General features: G+C 43.7%; 1 protein-coding gene across 1 annotated transcript; it reads right to left on the minus strand.

Annotated features, from left to right (window-relative positions):
• Nucleotides 1-7,272: 7,272 nt before the first annotated feature.
• LOC112036568 (uncharacterized) lies at nt 7,273-7,836 on the minus strand. The gene has a single exon (XM_024069413.1). The coding sequence runs from the start codon at nt 7,834-7,836 to the stop codon at nt 7,273-7,275; it is 564 nt and encodes a 187-aa protein (XP_023925181.1).
• Between the last annotated feature and the right edge of the window lie 13,608 nt (nt 7,837-21,444).

Consider the following 21,444-nt stretch of genomic DNA (forward strand, 5'->3'; position numbering starts at 1 on the left):
CTCCTAATTTTTACCGGGTGGTTAGTTGCGTCAGTAGGTTAAACCAGGTGTTCGGTCCGAAGTTTTTGTACACATGGACAGGCAACTCCGGGCCTCCCATCTTATACTCGGTTGCACCCCCGTGTACAGGACTTGGCAGTCCTTTAGCCAAGCCCTCACAGTTGACAGCCCACTATTGTCTTACATTGATGTCCAGCACGCCAACTTTCTCCCCCCTAATCTAACTACCGGGGAAGCTCAAGACCAAGGTCCCAATTACTTAACCGCAGAAGACCGTGTCCCGGTTAGAGATGAATCAGCAGAACGTATTTCCCGAGCTTTACGGGAACTAGCACATGCTCCCATCGAAGGCCAAGTAGAAGAGGCTGAGGAATAAGAGGCCGAGCAAGTATTAGTCGAAGAAGAAGAAGAAATGGTGACCAGAAAGAAGCTAACTACTGATCGGTTCCTATTTGGCTCACGGCTTTCAGCCCAGCCGTAGCAAGCTCGTCTAGTAGACCGTACTCCTCCTACTCCTCCTCCTTCTGGCTAGTAGAAAAAGAAACAGCATTTGGACGATCACAAGCGAGGCACCCGCTAAGACTCCTCCCCGCCCTTCCGGAGGGATTGTATTTCGGGAGCCGGTACGCGGCACCCAACCCGCGGCTCCCGGCGGTACTGAAGTAGCCTCCTTTTTGCAGGTCGTGCCTAACTGGTAGCCAACTTTCATGCTTGGCGGTGCGCCTTTGCCAGCTACTGCGAGTGTGAAAATGTGGGCTCAAGGTGAGGGGGGAATGGTAGCAAAGAGCTTGGTGAGCAGGTTGCTGTTGCCCGAGGATGTGCATTTTTGGTCCAAAGGCTCCAAGGACTCCATTATACAACGGTTACAGTGGCATTCCATCGTGGTAAGCATTTCTGCTTCGCTTTTCATTTATCTTGAAGTGTGATAAATTCCCCTCTTTCTTCTTCGCACATTTTTCTAACTTAAATTTAGTGATGTTGCTAGGTCATGCAACTTACCCACATACTCGGCGAGAGGGCTAGCGAGCTTGCTGAAGATGCCGAGCGGGAGAAGGCGTTCAAGGAAGTCGCTATTGACATGGCCCGGGATAAGTTCAAGGAGGCGGAGGTGGTTGAACAGAAGGCACAATCTTTGGAGAATGCGCGGTAGCTAGCTGAAGAAAGGTTGGCCGAGATGGAGGGGAGATTGGGGGAGGCTAAGCTAAAATTTGCGACAGCCAAGAGTCTGAACTCGGTTCATAACAAAGAAATTGCTAAACTTAAGGCTGCCTTGGAGGCCTGCGAGACCAAATGGTATGAAGAGGGGTTCGCGGACACGGAGAACTCCGTGGAGCCCGTCGTTCTTTAAGCTTGGGCTCAGGGATTTAAGGAGGGCTGGTTAGCTGCTCTTCAAGTGGCGGGGATCCCTGGGGACTCACAATTGTGGAATCCAGAAAAGATCCCCCGCCCCACTGTTGCTCTCCCAGTCCAGAGTCAGGCTAAGGCTATCGATGACGAGGATACCCCCAGCATGAGGGCATTGGTAGAAGCTATTGATACTCATGTAGAGAACACGAGTAACCTCAATGCCCCAAGCCATGCTAAAAACTGAAGGTCAACCACCGAGGATGCCGCGGGATAAATCTCAGATGATATAGTTCAACTTTTCCAAACCAACCCGACCATTTAATACTTTTTAAACTTAGTTTTCTTCTACACTTATCTTTTATTTTCCTGGTATTGCCTAGTCATCGGGTTGTGGTGACCGAACATCTTTTATTTTCCTGTTGTCTTTTATCTTCTGGGCGCTGCTTTGTCACTGGGTCATGGTGACCGAACAATTTACTTTGTTATATGACTTTGACGTTAAGCTTATCTTCAGTGAAGTTACCGGGTTATGGAAACGAGGACAAATATTTTATTATTTGGTTATCCGTCCTTTATTTGTTTTAAATATTTTATTATTTGTCTATGAGAACCAAGTATCCCATGACTCACTATTTTATTGAGATGATTGTTTTTGCTTGCCTCTTACTCATTATTAAAGCTAGCCGACTATCCCTAGCGGCCGTGATTTTCACCGAACGCGGTGGTTGGTAAGGGCCCAAGGAAATTTATGGAATGTGATAGAAACTCTTTACTTGGTGCAAAGTTGCTTGGTCACGATGGCCTCTACCGCCGGGGATTCTATTAGAATGCTATTAGAAACACCCAGCGAAGAAGACTAAGTCCCGAACGCATTCTTAATTTGCTCCAAGTTGGGGTTTCCACTTGCCCTTGGGGAATTTAGAATAAGGTTGCTACCTGTCTGGCGATAAAGATCAAACGGGGATAGGTTTCTATCCTTAGGGCATTTTTAGGCTAAGGTTTCTGCATGCCCGACTATGAAGATTGAACCGGGGACGGGTTTCTGTCCTTTGAAAATTTAGGGTAAGCTTTCTTCCTGCCCGGTGATGGATATCGAACCAGGGACAGGTTTCTGTCCTTAGGAAATTTAGGCTAAGGTTTCTTCTTGCCCGGTGATGGATATCGAATCGGGGACAGGTTTCTGTCCTTAGAAAATTTAGGCTAAGGTTTCTTCCTACTCGGTGATGGATATCGAATTGGGGACAGGTTTCTGTCCTTAGGGCATTTTTAGGCTAAGGTTTCTACCTGCCTGACGATGAAGATCGAACCGGGGACAGATTTTTGTCCTTAAGGCATTTTTAGGCTAAGGTTTCTACCTGCCCGGTGATGAAGACCGAACTGGGGACAAGTTTCTGTCCTTAGGAAGTTTAGGCTAAGGTTTCTTCCTACCCGGTGATGGATGTCGAACCGGGGATAGGTTTCTATCCTTAGGAAAGTTTCTTGCAAAGTTTCCGATCGCTCAGCAGTGGTGATCGAACGGGGACCAACGATGGGATTAAGTACATGTGCGCGAGCAATCATTACCGTCGTCATTAGTGATACACATGCACGGTATTGCATTTAACTTACAACATAGTTTACAACTGATTAGTGATAAATTTTTTTAAGATTATGAACATTCCACGACCAAGGTAATGGCCTCTCATCCAGGTCCTCCAAGTAATATGCCCCAGTGCTAGTGATTGTAGTAACTCGGTAAGGTCCCTCCCAAGTCTGGGCTAACTTTCAGGAGTTTGTATCTCGCATATTCCCCACTGCTTTCCTCAGTACCAAGTCCCTAGTGCCAAATTCCCTCGTTCTTACACCTTCGTTATAACGGCGGGCAAGTTTTTGCTGATATTCGGCCAGTCGGATTGTCTTTGCTGCCCGGTGCTCTTCCAACTTGTCTAAGCGTTCCACCATTAGCTCGCCATTTCGGGTGGGGTTAAAGCCTTTTACTCGCGTGTTGTAAAGGTCTACCTCGACTGGTATCACTGCTTCAGCTCTGTACACCAAGGAAAATGGAGTCTCACCAGTGGACCTCCTAGGGGTTGTTTGGTAAGCCCACAAAACATTAGGCAGTTCTTCGGCCCATCTGCCTTTTGCATCGTCCAGTCTCTTCTTTAGCTCGTTTAGGATCACCTTGTTGGTGGCCTTAGCTTGATCGTTGCTTTGCGGATAAGCTGGTGTCAAATACTTGTTTTTGATGCTGAGATCACTACAAAATGCACAGAAAGCTTTACTGTCAAATTGCAGCCCATTATCAGATATTAGCGAGTTCGGCACCCCGAATCTGGTGATTATATTTTTTCGTATAATTTTTTTGACATCCGTATCACGGATATTAGCTAAAGCCTCTGCCTCTACCCACTTCGTGAAGTAGTCTACGACCACCAGTATAAATCTTCAGTTGCCGGTTGCTCGGGGAAATGGGTACAGAACATCCAGCCCCCATTGTGCGAAAGGCCAGGGACTACTCACCGGGTTGAAGTGACCTGCAGGTTGATGGATCAGTGGTGCATGCTTTTGACATTGTTCGCACTTTTGCTCGTATTTGGCGGCGTCATTCTGCATCTGCAGGCACTAAAACCCCTGTGTCATTGCTCGATATGCCAACGAGCGTCTCCCCACATGACTGCCGCACACTCTATTGTGGAGTTCAGCCAGTAGTTCACCCACCCTACTTGGGTGCAGACACAAAAGGTACGGCCCCTTGAAAGACCTTCTGTACAGTTGACATTCTGTTGATAACCAGTATCGAGGTGCTACTCAGTGAACCCTACTGGCCTCCTTCTCGTCACTCGGGACACGATTCTCTGCTAGGAATTCGATGATTAGGTCCATCCAGCTCGGTTTGGCCACCGCAATCGCGGCTACCCCAACCCCCTTTATGTCAACATTATTCATTACACGGATGCTCGGTTTCGGTATTAGTTCTACCCTGATCTACCGAGGGACCCCCTCTGCCGTTGACGCTGCTAGTGTGGCTAAAGAGTCGGCATGCCTGTTCTGTGCTCGACCCACCTGGGAAACCTTCACCGAGCCAAACTTCTTTATAACCTGCCTCGCCAACTGCAAGTATGCCTTCATCCGGGGGTCCTTAGCCTCAAAGGTTCCCTGGATTTGGTTAACAACTAGCTGGGAATCTGAATATATTTCCACGCCCTGGGCTCCTATTCCCAGAACCACTCTCAATCCAGCAATTAAGGCTTCATACTTGGCCTCGTTGTTAGAGGCTCTGAACCCAAGCCTAAAAGAATGCTCCAACCGTATTCCCTCCAATGTGACAATAACGATACTGGCGTTAGACCCCAAGGCACTCGACGTTCCGTCCATAAATACCTTCCATGGGCGACTCTCGACATGGTAGACCATCTCCCTAACGTTCCTAAGAGAAAACTCCGCAACAAAATCGGCGAGGACCTGCCTTTTCACTGCATTTCATGGCTGGTAACGTATGTCAAAGGAACCCAGCCATGTACCCCACTTAGCGATTCGACTCGTGAAGTCGGATCTTTTTAGTAATGATTGCAAATGATACTCGGTCAGGACATACACTGTATAAGCCTGAAAATAATGCGGCAACTTCCTTGTAGCGTGTATCAGGGCAAGCATTAACTTTTCAAGAGGCAAATACCTTGTCTCAACGTCAACCAAAGTGTTACTGATGTAATACACGGGATGTTGCACCCCCTGATCGCTGAGTAGCATGGCACTTACTGCATGTTCAGACACAGATAGGTACATGAAAAGATCTTCCCCAGGCTCCGATGCTATCATCATGGGTGCTTGCATCAAGTACTCCTTTAAATCCCGAAAAGCTCTATCGCATTCCTCATTCCATTGAAACCCTTTCCATTTCTTCAAAAGCTGATAGAATAGTCAGCAGCGATCAGCGAACTTGGAAATGAATCGATTCAGGGCAGCCAGCATTCCTGTCAACACTTGCACCTCCTTCGGGTTGCTCGGAGGCTTCAGTCATTTCACGGCTTCTATTTGATCCGAGTTCACCTCTATTCCCCAGTTAGTGATCAGATATCCTAAGAACTTGCCAGCCCCCACACCAAAAGCACATTTCTCAGCATTTAGGCATAACTTATGCCGTTGAAGAATCTTAATCACCCCACCGAGATCCTCTATATGCTGCCCCTCCTGCTTACTCTTCACCACCACATCGTCGATGTACACTTCCACTGTTCGTCATATTTTATCCTAGAACATCCTCATCATCATTCGTTGGTAGGTGGCCCCGGCATTCTTTAAACCAAAAGGCATTATGAAATAATGATAATTGGCATCCGGGGAGATGAATGCCATCTTTTCTTGATCTTCGGGAGCCAAAGCAATTTGGTGGTACCCCTGAAAGGCGTCCAAAAAACTCATCCTCGGATGCCTGTACGTGGCATCTACCAACTGGTCGATATTCGGCATGGGAAATGGGTCTTTCGGACAAGCCTGGTTCAGGTCTGTAAAATCTACACAAACCCTCAATTTGCCGCTCTTCTTCTTCTTCCCTTATTGCCCCTGCCTCTTTCAGCCTTCAAACTTCCGCCTTTACTGCTTCAGCATGCTCTCTGACAGATCTCCTTGGCTTCTGTTTCTTGGGAGCAAACGTGGGGTCTACGTTAAGTCTATGAACGATGAATTCAGGATCTACTCCGGGCACCTTATATGAGTTCCACACAAATACATCCACATTTTTGTATGAGGAACAACAACATCTCTATCTTATCCTGATCCTTCATGCCCTCTCCTACTTGGAAGTACTTGTCTTCGTCCAGCAATATTCTTACCTTCACTACATCCTCGGCCGACCCGCCCCCCTTCCGTAGTTCCAGTAATTGCTATAAAGGGGTACCCTGTGATGGGTCCTTTTGCTCGGCTTGATCCCCCTGGCCGGTTCGCCCTTTTTTCCAACTGACTATGGTGACCAAGCATTGTCTGGCCGTTTGCTGGCTTCCCCATACTACCGCAATGCCACGCTTGGTAGGAAATTTGACTTTCACGTGCAAGGTGGACGGTATAACCCCCATTGCATGGATCCACGACTTTCCTAGTATCACCGAGTATGGGGAGAACGAAGCGACCACTATAAAGGTTACGAGCACCTCTCTGCCCTCCATATTCACGGGCAGGGAAACTTGCCCATCGGGGACTACCAATCTGCCATCGAACCCGACCAAAGGTGTTGTATACTTGAAAAGATCCTCATTCTTCAACCTAAGCCCCCTAAATAAATCTGGATACATCACATCGGCCCCGCTTCCCTGATATATCATCACTCTTTTCACTAGGAAGCCACTTATCCGAGCGGAGACTACTAAGGTGTCGTCATGCTGTTGAATCGTTCCTTCCAAATCGCCATCACCAAAAGCGATAGGTTCTCGGGCAAGTTTTATCCTTTTTTCTAACGGCTACATATCCGAGTTACCTTCAACCGACACTACTGTTAACACCCTTTTCTTTCTTGCCGCAGTGGGTTTCCTTGGAGGAGCATGGATAACCCGAGTAGGGTGGGAGAGGGTTGCCCCTTTGTGGAACGCCTTGCCTCGTTCCTCGGTCCCCTGTGTCTATCGCAAATTCCTTTAAGTGCCCTGCCTTAGCTAGTTGTCCGAGATGGTCTCACAATACTCGGCACTGCTCTGTAGTATGACCTTTATCTTTATGGTAAGTGTAGTACAAGTTCTAATTCCTACTAGAGGGGTCACCAGCCATCCTGTTCGGCCACCTAAAGTATGGCTCGTGTTTAATCTTGTCAATAATCCTATGCACTGGCTCCTTAAACGTCACATTTACCTCCCCTACTGGCGCTTCTAGCTCTTGAATCCTCAAATCTCCTCGGTTCCTTAGTTGAAAGCCACCCTGCTGAGGACGACTTACCATTGGTGCTTTGCCTTTGTTTTGCAGCTAGTCATCTTCTAGCCGTTTGTATTCTTCAACATGCCTCATCAGCTGCCTCATATCCTCGGGAGGCTTCTTAGTTAGTGATTCTCTCTGCCCGGAATCCTTGGGCAATCTTATTCTAAAAGTGCTCGTGGCAATCTTCTCATTCCCCTCACCAATCTCGTTGTAAAGCTTCCAGTACCGGCCAGCATAATTACGAAGGGTTTCCTTTACCCTCATTTTCATGGACAGCAATGCGTCTATCGGTTGTGGCACCCGGCTACAAGTTACAAACTGGATTCCGAACTTTTGTATCAGCTTGGCGAAGTTGTGGATGGAGCCTTTCTGTAACCCATTAAACCACCTCAGAGCGGTAGGGCCAAGGCTTAAGGGAAAAACCTTACACATCAGTGCGTCATTGTGGGTATGCAGAGACATCATCTGGATATAGTGACTGACGTGCTCTACCAGGTCAGATTTCCCATCGTAAGAGTTTAATAGAGGGCGCGTGAATCTATCCGGCATTGGGGCCTGCTTGATGCCAGCTGAAAATGGAGACCTAGCAGCTTTTCGTAATGCACGACTCATCGTATCCATGGCCGCATTATGGGGCCGTTACTCTTCTGGGGAATTTGAACCTCAGTCTGCATATTCCCATGACCGCGAATGGTCTCGACGTTGATGGGATTCCTGCGAATGCGAACGTTCCCTTTGCCGACGAGATTGCCATGAATGGGATCATTCTCGGCGGTGGTTGGGTCTGGATTTATTGGATCTCGTCTCGTGACGATCTTCATGGTTATTGGATCTTCTTTCTCTCGATCCCCTCTACAGTGCTTGTTCTCTGCTTCTAACTCTAGATCTCTCACCAACCTACGCAGCCACTTAAGCTCTTCATCCCTTTTGTCGAGTTGCCTATGCCCTGAAGCAACAGATACCATTCGCTGTGTTTGGTACGACCCTTCTCTGAGGCCGGACCTCTCTTCCTCTCGTTCATGATTCCTATCTTCGCGCCTGTTTTGCCTCCATTCTCGATAGGAGGATCCTCAAGAAGATCCCATTGAACCACTTTTGGCATCACTCCCAGAATGTCTCCTGGACATCCTCTCGCGTATGAGTCTTGTCTGAACCACGGCTTTGTAGGAGATTCCCACAGACGGCGCCAGTTGTGCGGGCCAAAAATGAGGCTGTCAGGCTGAAATCTCACTTGGGCTCACAATCTATTTGTGTGGTGGGTTTGGATTTCCTACCTTGGGTCATTCTTGACGCAGAGACTCAATGAGATCACTTTTCTCTCTCTACGTTATTGCCTTCTTCCTTCACTCCCTTCTACTCTTTTTTTTTTTCTCTCTTTTCTCTCTCTACGTTATTGCCCTCTTCCTTCACTCCCTTCTACTTTTTTTTTTTTTTCTCTCTTTTCTTCCAACTTTTTCCAACCCCTTTTTCTCTTTCATTTTTCATATTTATACCCCCAAGTTAGTGGAGAGGCTATGATCACCTCCATGGTTAGTGCAATAGGAGGTCCAATATTATCGACCATAAATGGATAGTTAGGTGGCAGTGGGATATGGTGAAAGTGGCCTTGGAACTTGATTCCTACTCCAAAAATCTTGCTTGGGGGCGGTGCTTTTGGGCACTTCTGGGTATGCAAATGATGGTATGTTCGGACGTTATTCCTATTTCATTGTTCGGTAAAGGTCCCTGAGTAAGGATTAGGTGAAAACACCTGGGCCTGCAGTTCATGTGGGCCTAGATTGAGGCAATGGGCCGCACTGTTGCGTTGGAACTTTAGGCCCAAATGTGCTTGGGCCCCACGAGACCGTACCTTACCCCCTTGACTCGTGCCCGGCTAATTTGGTGGCCCTTAAGCCCAGCTTCTAACGAGGGAGTTAGCAACCATGGGCTCATTTGCAGAGTTTGGGCCCAATGTCCAGATGGTCTCGGGGGAGGCACATTGTACAAATACATATTCTAGATAGTACCAAAAAAAGAAGTTAACTAACATTAGGTTAGAAAATATTTTTTTCAAACTTTTTATGGAAAAAGAAAAAAGTAATTAAAATTTTGACAACTTTTTATATTTTTCATAAAAGTTGTATTAAAATTTTCTTAAAATGGTTCATTGACAAATACTTTAAAAGCACCCGTTAACTAGACCATATACACTTATTCTAGAAATCTAATGGAAGCAAAGAACAATATATCTATTGACTGTTGGGGCAACGAAATGAAAAGTAATCTTCCTGATGGCATCCCTTTTCAAAGCACACATTTGTTTGTCTCCTTGTAATTACTGTGTTCATTTGAATTCTGCTCAAAGGTAGTTAGAAATTAGAACTCCTGAATGGTACTGTATTATTCACCAGTGCGGTTTAACTGTTTGTTGCTCAAAAACAATAAGTCTCCTTTTTGGTCTAGGCTAATTGAAAGACATTCTTAATTTCTTATAGGATGTGAAATTTTGGATGCCAGAGTATATTTGTAATGGGTTCGGCTTGTGTCCGGTGGCACCGGCCACTGGACACAAGCTCCACCCATTTGTAATAGTGTTGAACTTGACAATGATTAGTTTATGTATTTAATTTTTGCTTCCTGCACAATATAAAGGTAAGAATATCCATGGAACATGTGTATTATTAAAACAAGTTATATAATTTATTAAAAATGTTATATGATTAAAACTACACATAAATGTGGTCTTTTTAATAGTCATGTAGTGGATTGGAGTAAAATTCTTCTAAATTAGGGGAAAACTTTTTCCATAAAGGTAATATTTGTTTCTTTTTATTTTTTATGATTCAATGAATAAGAGAGGAGGTTTGAACTCTGGATGTAGAAGCTAGCATGTGTAAAACACCTAATCTACAAGGCTTTCTTGTTAATATTTGCTTTCTAAAGTACTGATTATGCTGACTTGCCAAATTGTTTGGTGCTGTTCTCCACCTCCACAAGGTTTGAAAGCAAAATTTACTTATTAGCTGATCATTATTGAGGTTAATACAATGGATTGAGAATCACATCTTATTTGTGTGTACTTTAATAATATAGCATTATTAATTTTATCAATAGTTTAATAAAACATCATTGACTTTGACATTATTGTAAAATTCTTCTATAACAGAAAAATCACCACACTCAAAAAATTTGGGATTTGGCAAACAACTACTCCGCATTCCTTTGACTAGATATAATCAAAGTTCCTAGTGATCGAGACATTTTTTTTTTAGGAAAAAAAATTATAAGTAATACAATCGTCATAAACTATTTTATAACATTTTTACAAACTGTTGATATGACCAACCTTTTATTGGTTTTCATTTAAGCCCATCGTTAACATCACTTTTTCATTTACTAATAACTACTCACCACATCAACAATTTGTAAAATTTTTTGTAAAAATATTTGTATTTCTAGCATTACTCAAAAATTATTTATTTATTTATTTAAGCAAACACTTTGATTGCACCAAAAAGTTAATTAGTTGTCGTACACGGTTTTTTGTTGTTGTTGTTGTACACGTTCTTAGCTATTTAAATCTATTAAACATGGAAGCGAAACTGTGTAAGCATGAATACATCTTGGGCATTAAGTAAAAAGTCAATACAAAATAATATGGATTTAGTCACATTTGATCTTTTTCATTAGCTGAATTCAACCTTAATACGGTTACTCCTCCTTGGCCTTCTCACTCGTAACTTGCTCGTGGAATTATGAGTCTTATATTTTCATTACTGTTTATCTATCCTCAGACCACTAAGCGTCCTTAGACAATGTCCAAGACCTAACACATATTCTTGGGCCCCTTATCCCTACATGTATAGTCATAAAAAATTATAAAAATAAGTTCTTTTAAAAAAAATATTATTTTTATATATAAAAGTTATGACTTTTTTTTTTTGGTTGATGAATAATGATAAATATATAGAAAGAGAGCAAAAGGAAGGACTTAACTCATCTCAATATTTTTAGGAAAAAAAAAACCCTAGGGGGAAGAAAAGAGATGGAAATGGTACAATCCCAAATACAAAAAGCAAGCTAACGAGCCTATTTGTGGAAAAGGAAATTAGCATCCCTAGAAACAAAAGAAAAAACTAAACAAAAGAGAGAACTATGAACAACTATGACATCTAAGAGAAATGATGTAAGGAACCGAGTAGATGAGTTGATTTTCTGTAAAGCCTTAATAATTCCTTTGGAATCACCTTCAAAGAGAACATATAAGTACTTGTTGTAGACTACAAGCTTGATGGCTTGGAAAGCAACTTGTATTAATTTCACCAAGAGTCTGATCATAAGGAGGGAAGAGACTTGAATGAGCAAATAAGACATCTTTAAATTCTGAACAGTTTTAGACCCCTTAAACCAATCAGATTAACCTAGTTAATTAGCCAAGTGATTAACTTAGTCAAATTATGCAGGTCTAGGTTATCACAAACATACAATCATATCAAGAATATAAAGCAGCGGAAATATAAAAGATAATTTTATGATCACCCAAGAAACCACACGGTAAAAACCAGGGAAGGATTTGACCTAGCTATACTCAAGGTAAACCTGAATCCACTATGCGAAAGAATCGAAGTTCATACAAAAGGACTTACAAGCTCCCCGCTGACTTCCTAATGCTACTCACCAGTAGAACTTACTGACACAACCACGTGCAAGCTCCGAATCCACGGACTCCTTCTTTCTTGGATTCTTCAATCAGCTACAAGCACCCATGCTTGTTATTCTTTAAGCTCCAATGGTAGCAACCGAGTTGATCATCAAGATGTTGATACTATCTCTACTTTGAAAACCCTAAACTTTGTGTAAAGGAAAGCTCCTCTAGATCTCACAAGAGATTTACACAAAATAGAAAAGTATGAGCAACAACAGAACAGGAGCGACTCTAAAATGTGGCTGGGTTTTGCCTTTTATACCTAGGGTAAAAACAGAAAACCTAAATCTTTTAATGAGTTAGGGTTGAGTTGAAAAATTCTGCAGAAAAACATTCTGCCCGAGATTCGATCGATCGAGTCTTTCTTTCGATCGATCGACTCGATCGATCGAGCTAGGCCGAAATGCACCAATGCATCTGCAGCCTCTCGATTCCAACTTTACATAAAATATATAACTTTGAGCAAGTCTAAACAAGACTAAACATATTGTTTTGATCATTATTTGCCAACATTACACATTAGAGTTCTAAATACACAAATTCCTAAATTTTTAGAACCTAACAAATTCATTTCTCCTAATAGCAGCAGTAATAGTGGCATGAGGTCTAATAGCAACATCGAAATTTATTTTAATCCAACTGAGTTGAGGAGGAAACCATTTCAATGCTGGATGACAAGGGCGTTTTTAGAAAGTAACCTTGTTACATACGAGGAAGCCGATGGCTCCATTTAGCCCGTCAGCTTCACATGCATATACGGAAGTACGAAAGCGACAATGCGATTGGCCGATGACTCCACTTCAATACCCGACGACATCTACATGAAATGATGGAATGAGAGGTCGATGGTAAGAAAGAGGACGAAGGGAATAAAGAAGCTAAAGGGAATAAAAGAACACAATGGGTTCAGGTGGCTTTGCTTGGCCTTTATGAACATCTATGCAAGGAAATATCTTGTAACCCATGGTTAAACCTAGTTAAGGGAATCCTTATAAGGAAAGGATCCTGCAAAATATATGCATTAATGAGGATCTTCCCTACAAGGAAAAAAGCCTCTCCGCTAAGAAATGAATGTCAGCTCTACACCACTATAAAAACTCCAAAGCCCTCATAAATTGAGGTACACATAATTTACCCTGGCTCTGATACTCTAGAGTTGTGAAAGTTCTCCAACTTAACCTTCGGAGGGTATTTGGCTGGTACCACACTGGTACTCTCTGCAAAGTCTTCTTTGTTTCTATTTCACAGGTTCTGTTTAGAGCACGTGAGGACCGTATAGCTCATTGACAATTTTTGGCATCATCAGTTGGCGCCGTCTGTGAAAATGTAAAACAGTAACAACCATATTACCATTTCCTACAAAAAGAGTTGTATGGTATTCATTCGCTTGATGACAACCAATAACCATATCGAAGAAGAACCACGTATTACTGTCCTTGAAAGACAGGTATAGACCCTAGTTGTGGCTATGGAATACCTTACTAAGCAAAAGCACGAACTAGAGGAACTGCTGCGCCGAAGGGATGCTTGGCCTAACAATCACGGAGAAGGGCAAGAGGGCATCAGTGTAGAAAGGAGGGATTGAGAAGGACCAGAAGGCAGTAATGCTCATAGCAGACAAGAGCGACAAGATACCAGCCATCCATCCGTTGCAGAAACAGCACCACCACACATAGTCACAGAGATGCAGATGATGATGGAGTGGATGGTCTTCATGATGAACGCCCTCAAAGGACGGGTGTCAAGAGACCTTGACGAGTTAGTCCATCAAACGGACTCGCCTTTTAGTGCACCCATCACTTCGTTCCCCTTTCTGCTAAAGTTTCATATGCCACAGGTAGAAGCCTACGACGGGTCAAAGGATCCCTTAGATCACCTAGAGTCATTCAAAACCATTATGCACTTGCAAGGCGTGGTAGATGAGATCATGTGTTGAGCCTTCCTGACTATGTTGAAGGGTCCTACAAGGGTATGGTTTAGCAGGTTGACGCCCAACTTCATCAGTACCTTCAAGGAGTTGGGCGCATAGTTTGCCTCGCACTTTATTGGGGGGCACAAGTATAAGAAGCCAATTGCGTGCCTGATGAGCATCAAGCAACGGGAGGATGAGACACTAAGATTCTACATAACCCGTTTCAATAAGGAAGTCTTCTCGATAGATGAAACTGATGACAAGATACTTGTTGCTGCATTCATCAATGGATTACGAAAGGGGAAGTTTCTATTCTCTTTATACAAAAACGACCTGAAGACCAAGTTAGACGTGCTTTATCGAGCTACTAAGTACATGAACGCCGAAGACGCGGACTAGCTTAAGAGGAGAAATCGAAGAAGAGGGAAAGGCAAGAAGAGACGTGATAGGATAGGGGATGGAAGATGACTAGAACCGGAGATCGACGGGAGGATAGGCGCTCCAAGCCCCACATTGGAAGATTCGCAAACTTCACCCCATTAACTACCCCTATCAATCAAGTCCTGATGCAGATCAAGGATGATGCAGCCTTGACGTGGCTTAGCAAGTTGAAGGGAGATCCCAGTAAGAGGTACAAAGACAAGTATTGCCGTTTTCATCGGAACCATGGTCACGACACATATGAATGCTATGACTTGAAATAGCAGATTGAAGCCTTTATTAGACAAGGGAAACTACAACGATTTGTCAACAAAGAAAGGGTAGATCTACCACAGGAGCAGGTTACTAGAAGGGATAACGAGTGCCCCAAGCCACCTATAAGGGACATAAGGATGATTATAGGGGGTACCACGGCTTTTGGTTCATCCAAGAAGGCCTGTAAGACTTACCTTAGGATGGTTCAGAACGTCCAGTTGACAAGTTTCGTCCCAAAGATGGCATCAGTCCACAACCCTATAATTGGATTCTCGAAAGAAGACGCTCGACGTTTCCACCACCCACACGATGATGCACTCGTTGTTAGTATTCGGGTAGAGGACTACAACACTCGTCGGGTCCTAGTTGATAATGGAAACTTTGCTGATATCCTTTACTACCTAACATTCCAGCAGATAAGGATCGAGAGAAAGTGACTCATACCAGCCAACATGTCGCTCGTTGGATTTGGAGGAACAAAGGTATACCCCCTCGGCACGGTCACATTACCTGTAATGGTCAGTGACTACCCTCAGCAAATTACTAAGGATGTTACATTCCTTGTTGTCGACTGTTCATCTGCCTACAATGCCATATTGGGTCGACCTACCCTCAACTCATGGAAGGCCGTGACTTCAAACTATCACCTAATGATCAAATTCCCCACCAAGTATAGTGTAGGAGAGGTATGTGGGGACCAAGTGGCAGAATGCAAGTGTTACATAGCAATGTTGGTCATGGATGACCATTTGCAGACCATGAGCATTGAAGAATAGAGGGCGGTCGCAGAGCCCGTTGAAGGATTGGAGGAAATACTTTTCGATAGCTCTAGGCTAGAGCGAATGACTAGGATCGGCACCCTCGCTAGTCTGCCAGTTTGTTAAGCACTCATGACATTCCTAAGAGAAAACCAAGACGTCTTAGCTTGGAGTCATGAAGACATGCTCAAGATCGACCCTTCAATCATGGTGCACAGGTTGAATGTGTCACCCTCTTTTCCTCCTATCCATCAGAAGAAACGAGTGTTCATTCAAGCACAAAACTTAGTTATAGCAAAAGAAGTCCGCAAACTACAAGATGCAGAATTCATTAGGGAGGTGTACTACCCCGACTGGTTGGCTAATGTAGTGATGGTTAAAAAAGCCAATGAAAAATGGAGGATGTGTGTAGACTTCATGGACTTGAACAAGGCAATAGCTACTCCCTCCTGCGGGTTGACATCTTGGTAGACTCGACAGCAAGACATCAGTTATTGAGCTTCATGGATGCATTTTCTGGTTACAACCATATCAAATTAGACGAAGCTGATTAGGAGAAAAATTCGTTCGTCACCAACCAAGGCCTTTTCTACTATAAGATGATGTCATTCGGTCTTAAGAACGCAAGCGCAACGTATCAGAGGCTCATGAACAAAATGTTTGCACATCAAATTGGAAGAAATGTCTAAGTTTACGTGGACGACATGCTAGTGAAAAGCTGAAGGGAGGATGATCATTTAGACGACCTCAAGGAGACCTTTGACACGCTCTACTTTTACAACATAAAGCTTAATCCAAGCAAATGCACATTTGGGATGACGATTGGAAAATTCTTAGGGTTCATTGTTTCTCAGAGAGGTATCTAAATCAACTCAGACAAGATCCGGACCATAATGAAGATGGCACCACCAAGGAACACAAAAGAAGTGCAATGCTTCAACGGCAAGGTAGCTGCGCTGAACAAGTTCGTTTCAAGGGTGACGGACAAGTGTCTACCTTTCTTTCACATGCTAAAGAAGTCCTTCGAGTGGATGGCCGAATGCCAATAAGCTTTTGATGATCTAAGAGCATACATCTCCTCCCTACCATTGCTAAGTCCTTCCTAGCTAGGGGAAGACCTATTTCTTTATTTGGCTGTCTCCCTGGCTGCCGTCAGTGCGGCCTTAGTCAAGGAGAGGTACCCATTGATAGAGAAGCTTGCCTTCGCTTTAGTTACCACAGCCCGTAAACTTCATTACAAAATTCACTAACATGGAAGGCCAAGGGGCAGAAGAGCATCCTTAATGGAGTATTCACATGGACGAATCATCTAACAGGCATGCTAGTGGAGCAAGAATAGTTCTTTATTCTCCAGATGGGGACGAGATCGAATGTATGGTTCGTCTCGACTTCTCTATGACCAACAATGGAGCAGAGTATGATGCTCTAGTGGCAAGACTGGATCTTGCCAAAGCCGTAGGGGCCACGAGTATGGTTGTGTACTGCAATTCTTAAGTGGTCACAAGTCAAGTGAATGGTGACTACGAATGCAAATAGGAAAGAATGAAGAAATACCTAGAGCAAGTAAGGAAACAGGTGGACGAGTTTTAGGCCAAGTTTGTTCAAATCCCTAGGGAAGAGAACAAACAAGCTGACCGACTTGCCAAAGCCGCATTAGCAGTACACATGCTCATCTCCAGTAAGCTACTTTCTTTTGTTCAGCTTTCACCTTTGATAAACAATGTCGGTGTGCAAGAAATAGACTCAGGAAGCAACTGGACCACACCAATAATTTCTTATTTAAAAGATGGGGCACTACTTGATGGTAAGGAGGCCGTAAGAAGCTGAAGGTTCAAGCGACACAATTCGTCCTGAAAAAAGATGTCTTGTATAAAAGAGGCTTCTCCTGCCACACCTAAGATGCTTAAGCCCCAAGAAAGCAAATTATGTCATGAGAGAAGTCCATAAAGGGATCTGTGGGAACCATTCAGGGTCAAGGTCACTGCTACACAAGCTAATCCGGACTGGATACTATTGGCTTATCATACAGAAGGATGCCTAAGCCTATGTCAAAGTTTGCGACAAATGTCAAAGGTTCAGCAACGTCATTATATAGCCAGTAGAAGAGCTTACTCCAATGATGGCTCCATGGCCTTTTGCTTAATAGGGATTAGACATCATGGGCCTATTCTTAATAGTGATAAGACAACTGAAGTTTCTATTGATCGGCATAGACTACTTTACCAAATGGGTGGAAGCTGAAGCATTGGCCATCATCACAGAGAAAAACGTACGAAATTTCATCTAAAGAAACATCATCTATAGGTACGGGATCCTTAAAGTCTTGGTATCAGATAATGGAAAGTAATTCGACAACGACTCCTTCAGAGATTTTTGCTCACAATTGGGAATTAAGAATTACTACTCCTCACCCATCCACCCACCCCCAGGCCAACGGACAAGTTGAGGTCACAAACCGATCTTTGCACAAGATCATCAAGACTCGGCTTGAGGGGGCAAAAGGTATATGGTCAGAAGAGTTGCCAAGCATACTCTGTAGTTGAGGTCGGACTCACAAGCTACAGAGTGGAGAACTATGATGAGAATAGGAATGATGAAACCATGCGCCAACAACTTGACCTAGTAGATGAAGTAAGAGCAATAACCGAACAAAGGTTAGCGCAGTACTAGGATCTCATGGCCAAGCATTACAATTCCAGAGTTAGACGTAGAAAATTTCAAGTCGGAGACCTCATCCTAAGGAAGGTCATGGGCGCCTTGACAGATCCCTCCTAGGGAAAGATGGGACCTAATTGGGAAGGATCCTACAGAATCACTTCATGGCAATAGAAAGGTAACTATCACCTGGAAACGCTAGACGGGTAAAAGTTGCACCACCCATGAAACACAGAGCACCTAAAAAGATACTACTAGTAAATGACGACACAAAGAACAACACTTCTCATTTCCAGTTTACTTTTAGTTAATTTTTATTATCTACAGTACTTTTTAAGCCCAAAGGGCAACTTTTTATTCATTTAAGAACAATTTTTTATTCACGTATTTATCACAATGAGAGGAGTTATTCAGATATGACCTGTGTATGTATATGTCTTTACAAAATTACACCTGTGATTAAGTCCACAAGGGGATGAATTCATTATTAGGTCTATAAGTGGAAAAGTTCATCCCATGGGGATGCCTTGAAATTATTAAGTCCACAAGTGGACGAGTTCATCCCATAGGGATGCCTTGAAATTATTAAGTCCATAACTGGATGAGTTCATTATTAGGTCCATAAGTGGACAAGTTCATCTTATGGGGATGCCTTAAAATTATGAAGTCCACAAGTGAATGAGTTCATTATTAAGTCCACAAGTGGACGAGTTCATCACATAGGGATGCCTTGAAATTATTAAGTCTACAAGCGGACGAGTTCATTATTAGGTCCATAAGTGGGCGAGTTCATCCCATAGGGATGCCTTGAAATTTTTAAGTCCACAAGTGGACGAGTTCATCCCATGAGGATGCTTTGAAATTATCAAATCCACAAGTGGACGAGCTTATTATCTAGTCTACAAGTGGACGGGTTCATCCTAATTATTCACCAAGTCCTTTAGGGGACAGGTACATCCTAACATGTATGCTAGTCCAAAGGTGGACTGACAAACACATATCTCAAAATAAGAAACCAGAACATGGCAAAAAAGCATACTTGAAATAGCAAGACTAAAAAGCGATGGATGCAATAACAAAATATTAATGTTTACAATAAAGCCCAAAAACAAGAGGGCACTTACTATTGTCTGAAAATAAAATAGAGTACATGAAAGTTAAAAATTACAAAAAGACTAGGCAAAAGGAGCATCTAAAATAGACGGGTTCTTAGCGTCTTTGGTAGGAGGGTTTTAGTAGACGGGACTAAGAGGGTGACGACACCATTAGGAATAGGTTGAGCAATGACTAGACCATCATCTATAGGAATCTGCTTCTCTATATAAGCAGAGTCATCAGACTCCTTGTCGACAGTGTCACCAGCCACATGGGTTGTCGATAGAAGGTCGTTAAGAGAAACCTTGGATAGGTTAAGGTTTGGGTAGACGAACCCAACCTGCTTTAGGCAATCCTTAAACCCGTCACCGTAGTAAATGACGCATGCATCGATGAAGGGTTGGGTAGCCTTGAACTCCGCCACGACGTCGACCTTCGCCCTCTCCATCTATTCACGAAGAGAGGCCAATTCCATCGCCAAATTGGTCTTCGCCTTCTTTGTTTCCTTTAGCTGACAAGTCTTTTCTTGCAAGCACTTTAGTTTTAGCCGTAAGCTCCTGGTTAAGAGTATGGATAGCCTCCGAGTACCAAGCTCACTCCTTTTTTTCAATCTCCTGGTACTTGCGAAATTGTCGGATCACCCCTTCGCTAGCGATGCACCTGTCTTGAAGCGCCTTCATGTGCACCAATGCCTAAGATCAAAACAAACTGTCAGCAAAAGAGTAAACAAAAAATGGGACGAAGTCTGAGGAAAGAAGCATACCCTAGAAAGGTTAAAGAGACCCTACTCCCCTAGGGCCTCAGTCTTTTGCTCAGCATATGGATCTAGATCCTTCTTCTTGATGATTGACTCAACCATCTCGACGACATGCTCCTTATGTGTAAGCAGACGATGATCGGCTCCCTAAGCGACGAGACCTTTCTCTTCATCAACCCTTTGCCAACTTTATGGTTGGTTTAGGGGGCGACGATTGCTTATTGCCAGCGGGGGTGCCTAGTCCCTTCTTGAGCGGATGGTCGTCCTTCCTTCCACTCTTTCGCTTCGACGTCCCTTTAGTAACGACCTTGGGAGCCAATGTCGAGGCTCCCTCCTTCTGCTTGCGTGTCGTGGTTGACGCCCTTACTAAAGCTCATTGCCTACCTGCCTCAATTTCTGCAAAAGATACAAGACAAACATTAGATAAGTAGATGTAAGTGTGAAGCAGACGAAAGAAAAAGCCAAGAAGTAAGAACTTACATCGACGGGAGTAAGCGTTCAATCTACAAGTTGCAGGTGTCGGTTTAAGACCACCACAGTAGGCGTGCAACGTGTTGAGGGTAATGAGACCCTTGCACCTTCGTTCATCGAAAGGGATGTCAATAACCTGACGGATAAAAGCCTCCTACTCGTCAGTTTTACACGGACGGGCACTAGCTGAAAAAAGATAGGAGCAGGCAACGTCAAATACTTAAAAAATAAACAAAGAAAAAGTGAGAATGCAGATGGTACTAAACCTGAATCTTTGACAATACTCCAAGTATTGTCAAAGCCGTGAGGCATAGTAACCCACTCCTCCCATCAGCATACCTAGTCCGTCCCTTGGACAAAAAAGTACCTACTCTTCCAATTTCTATTAGAGTCAGGCATGTTCGACACTAGCCTAAGTGACTTCTTCCTCGTTGCAAAGTGATATATCCCTTGAGACAAGGAGATGTGTTGGGGTCGGTAGCACCAAAAGAACTTGTCGAGAGTAAGCCGACCCCAAATGACTTTAGCTCCTATGAATATCCTCCAAGCATTAGGAGCAATTTGGTTGACGGATAAGCCTAGGAAATTGGCCAACTGACAGTGTAGTTCCGTCAATGAAAATCTCAATCCCACCGTGAACATGGTGTCATACATACCAATGTCCGTGGTCTTCCCAGTGTAGCACTTCCCAAACTTCTTGGGTAGACGGATTGAGATATTCTCAGGGATTTGGTAATGATCTCGTAAGTTCTTAAAAATGTTAATCGTCATCGTTGGCTTAAAATTGTTGACGGTCCATATCGCAGGAAGGATAAAGGGACGGGTCGAACCGTCCCCTGGGCTTTGTGGGTTTCCTCCCTCAAGAGCACTCTCATCATCCTCACCCTCGTCCTCGTCATTTTCTTCCTCACACTCCTCCTCTTCCACTCCGCCCCTTTCTCCCTCGTCGTGTTCGTCATCCTCTCCTCCCTCTCCTTCCTCTACTTCCTCTTCGTCATAATTTTTCTCTTCGTCATCAGGAAAATGGGCGGACGGTTCTCTTTTTGACGACCAGGATAAGCCCTTCTTGGGCTCATAACCTGACGAGATCTACAAGTTGACGGCAATGAAGGTGACAGGATCTGCAAGATGACGACAACGAAGGTGATGAAATGACAACTCTCCTTTAGATTCGCAAAGATGAAATAAGGAG

Source organism: Quercus suber, unplaced genomic scaffold (genome assembly GCF_002906115.3).
Source record: "Quercus suber isolate HL8 unplaced genomic scaffold, Cork oak 2.0 scaffold_8, whole genome shotgun sequence".
Taxonomy (NCBI): Eukaryota; Viridiplantae; Streptophyta; class Magnoliopsida; order Fagales; family Fagaceae; genus Quercus; species Quercus suber.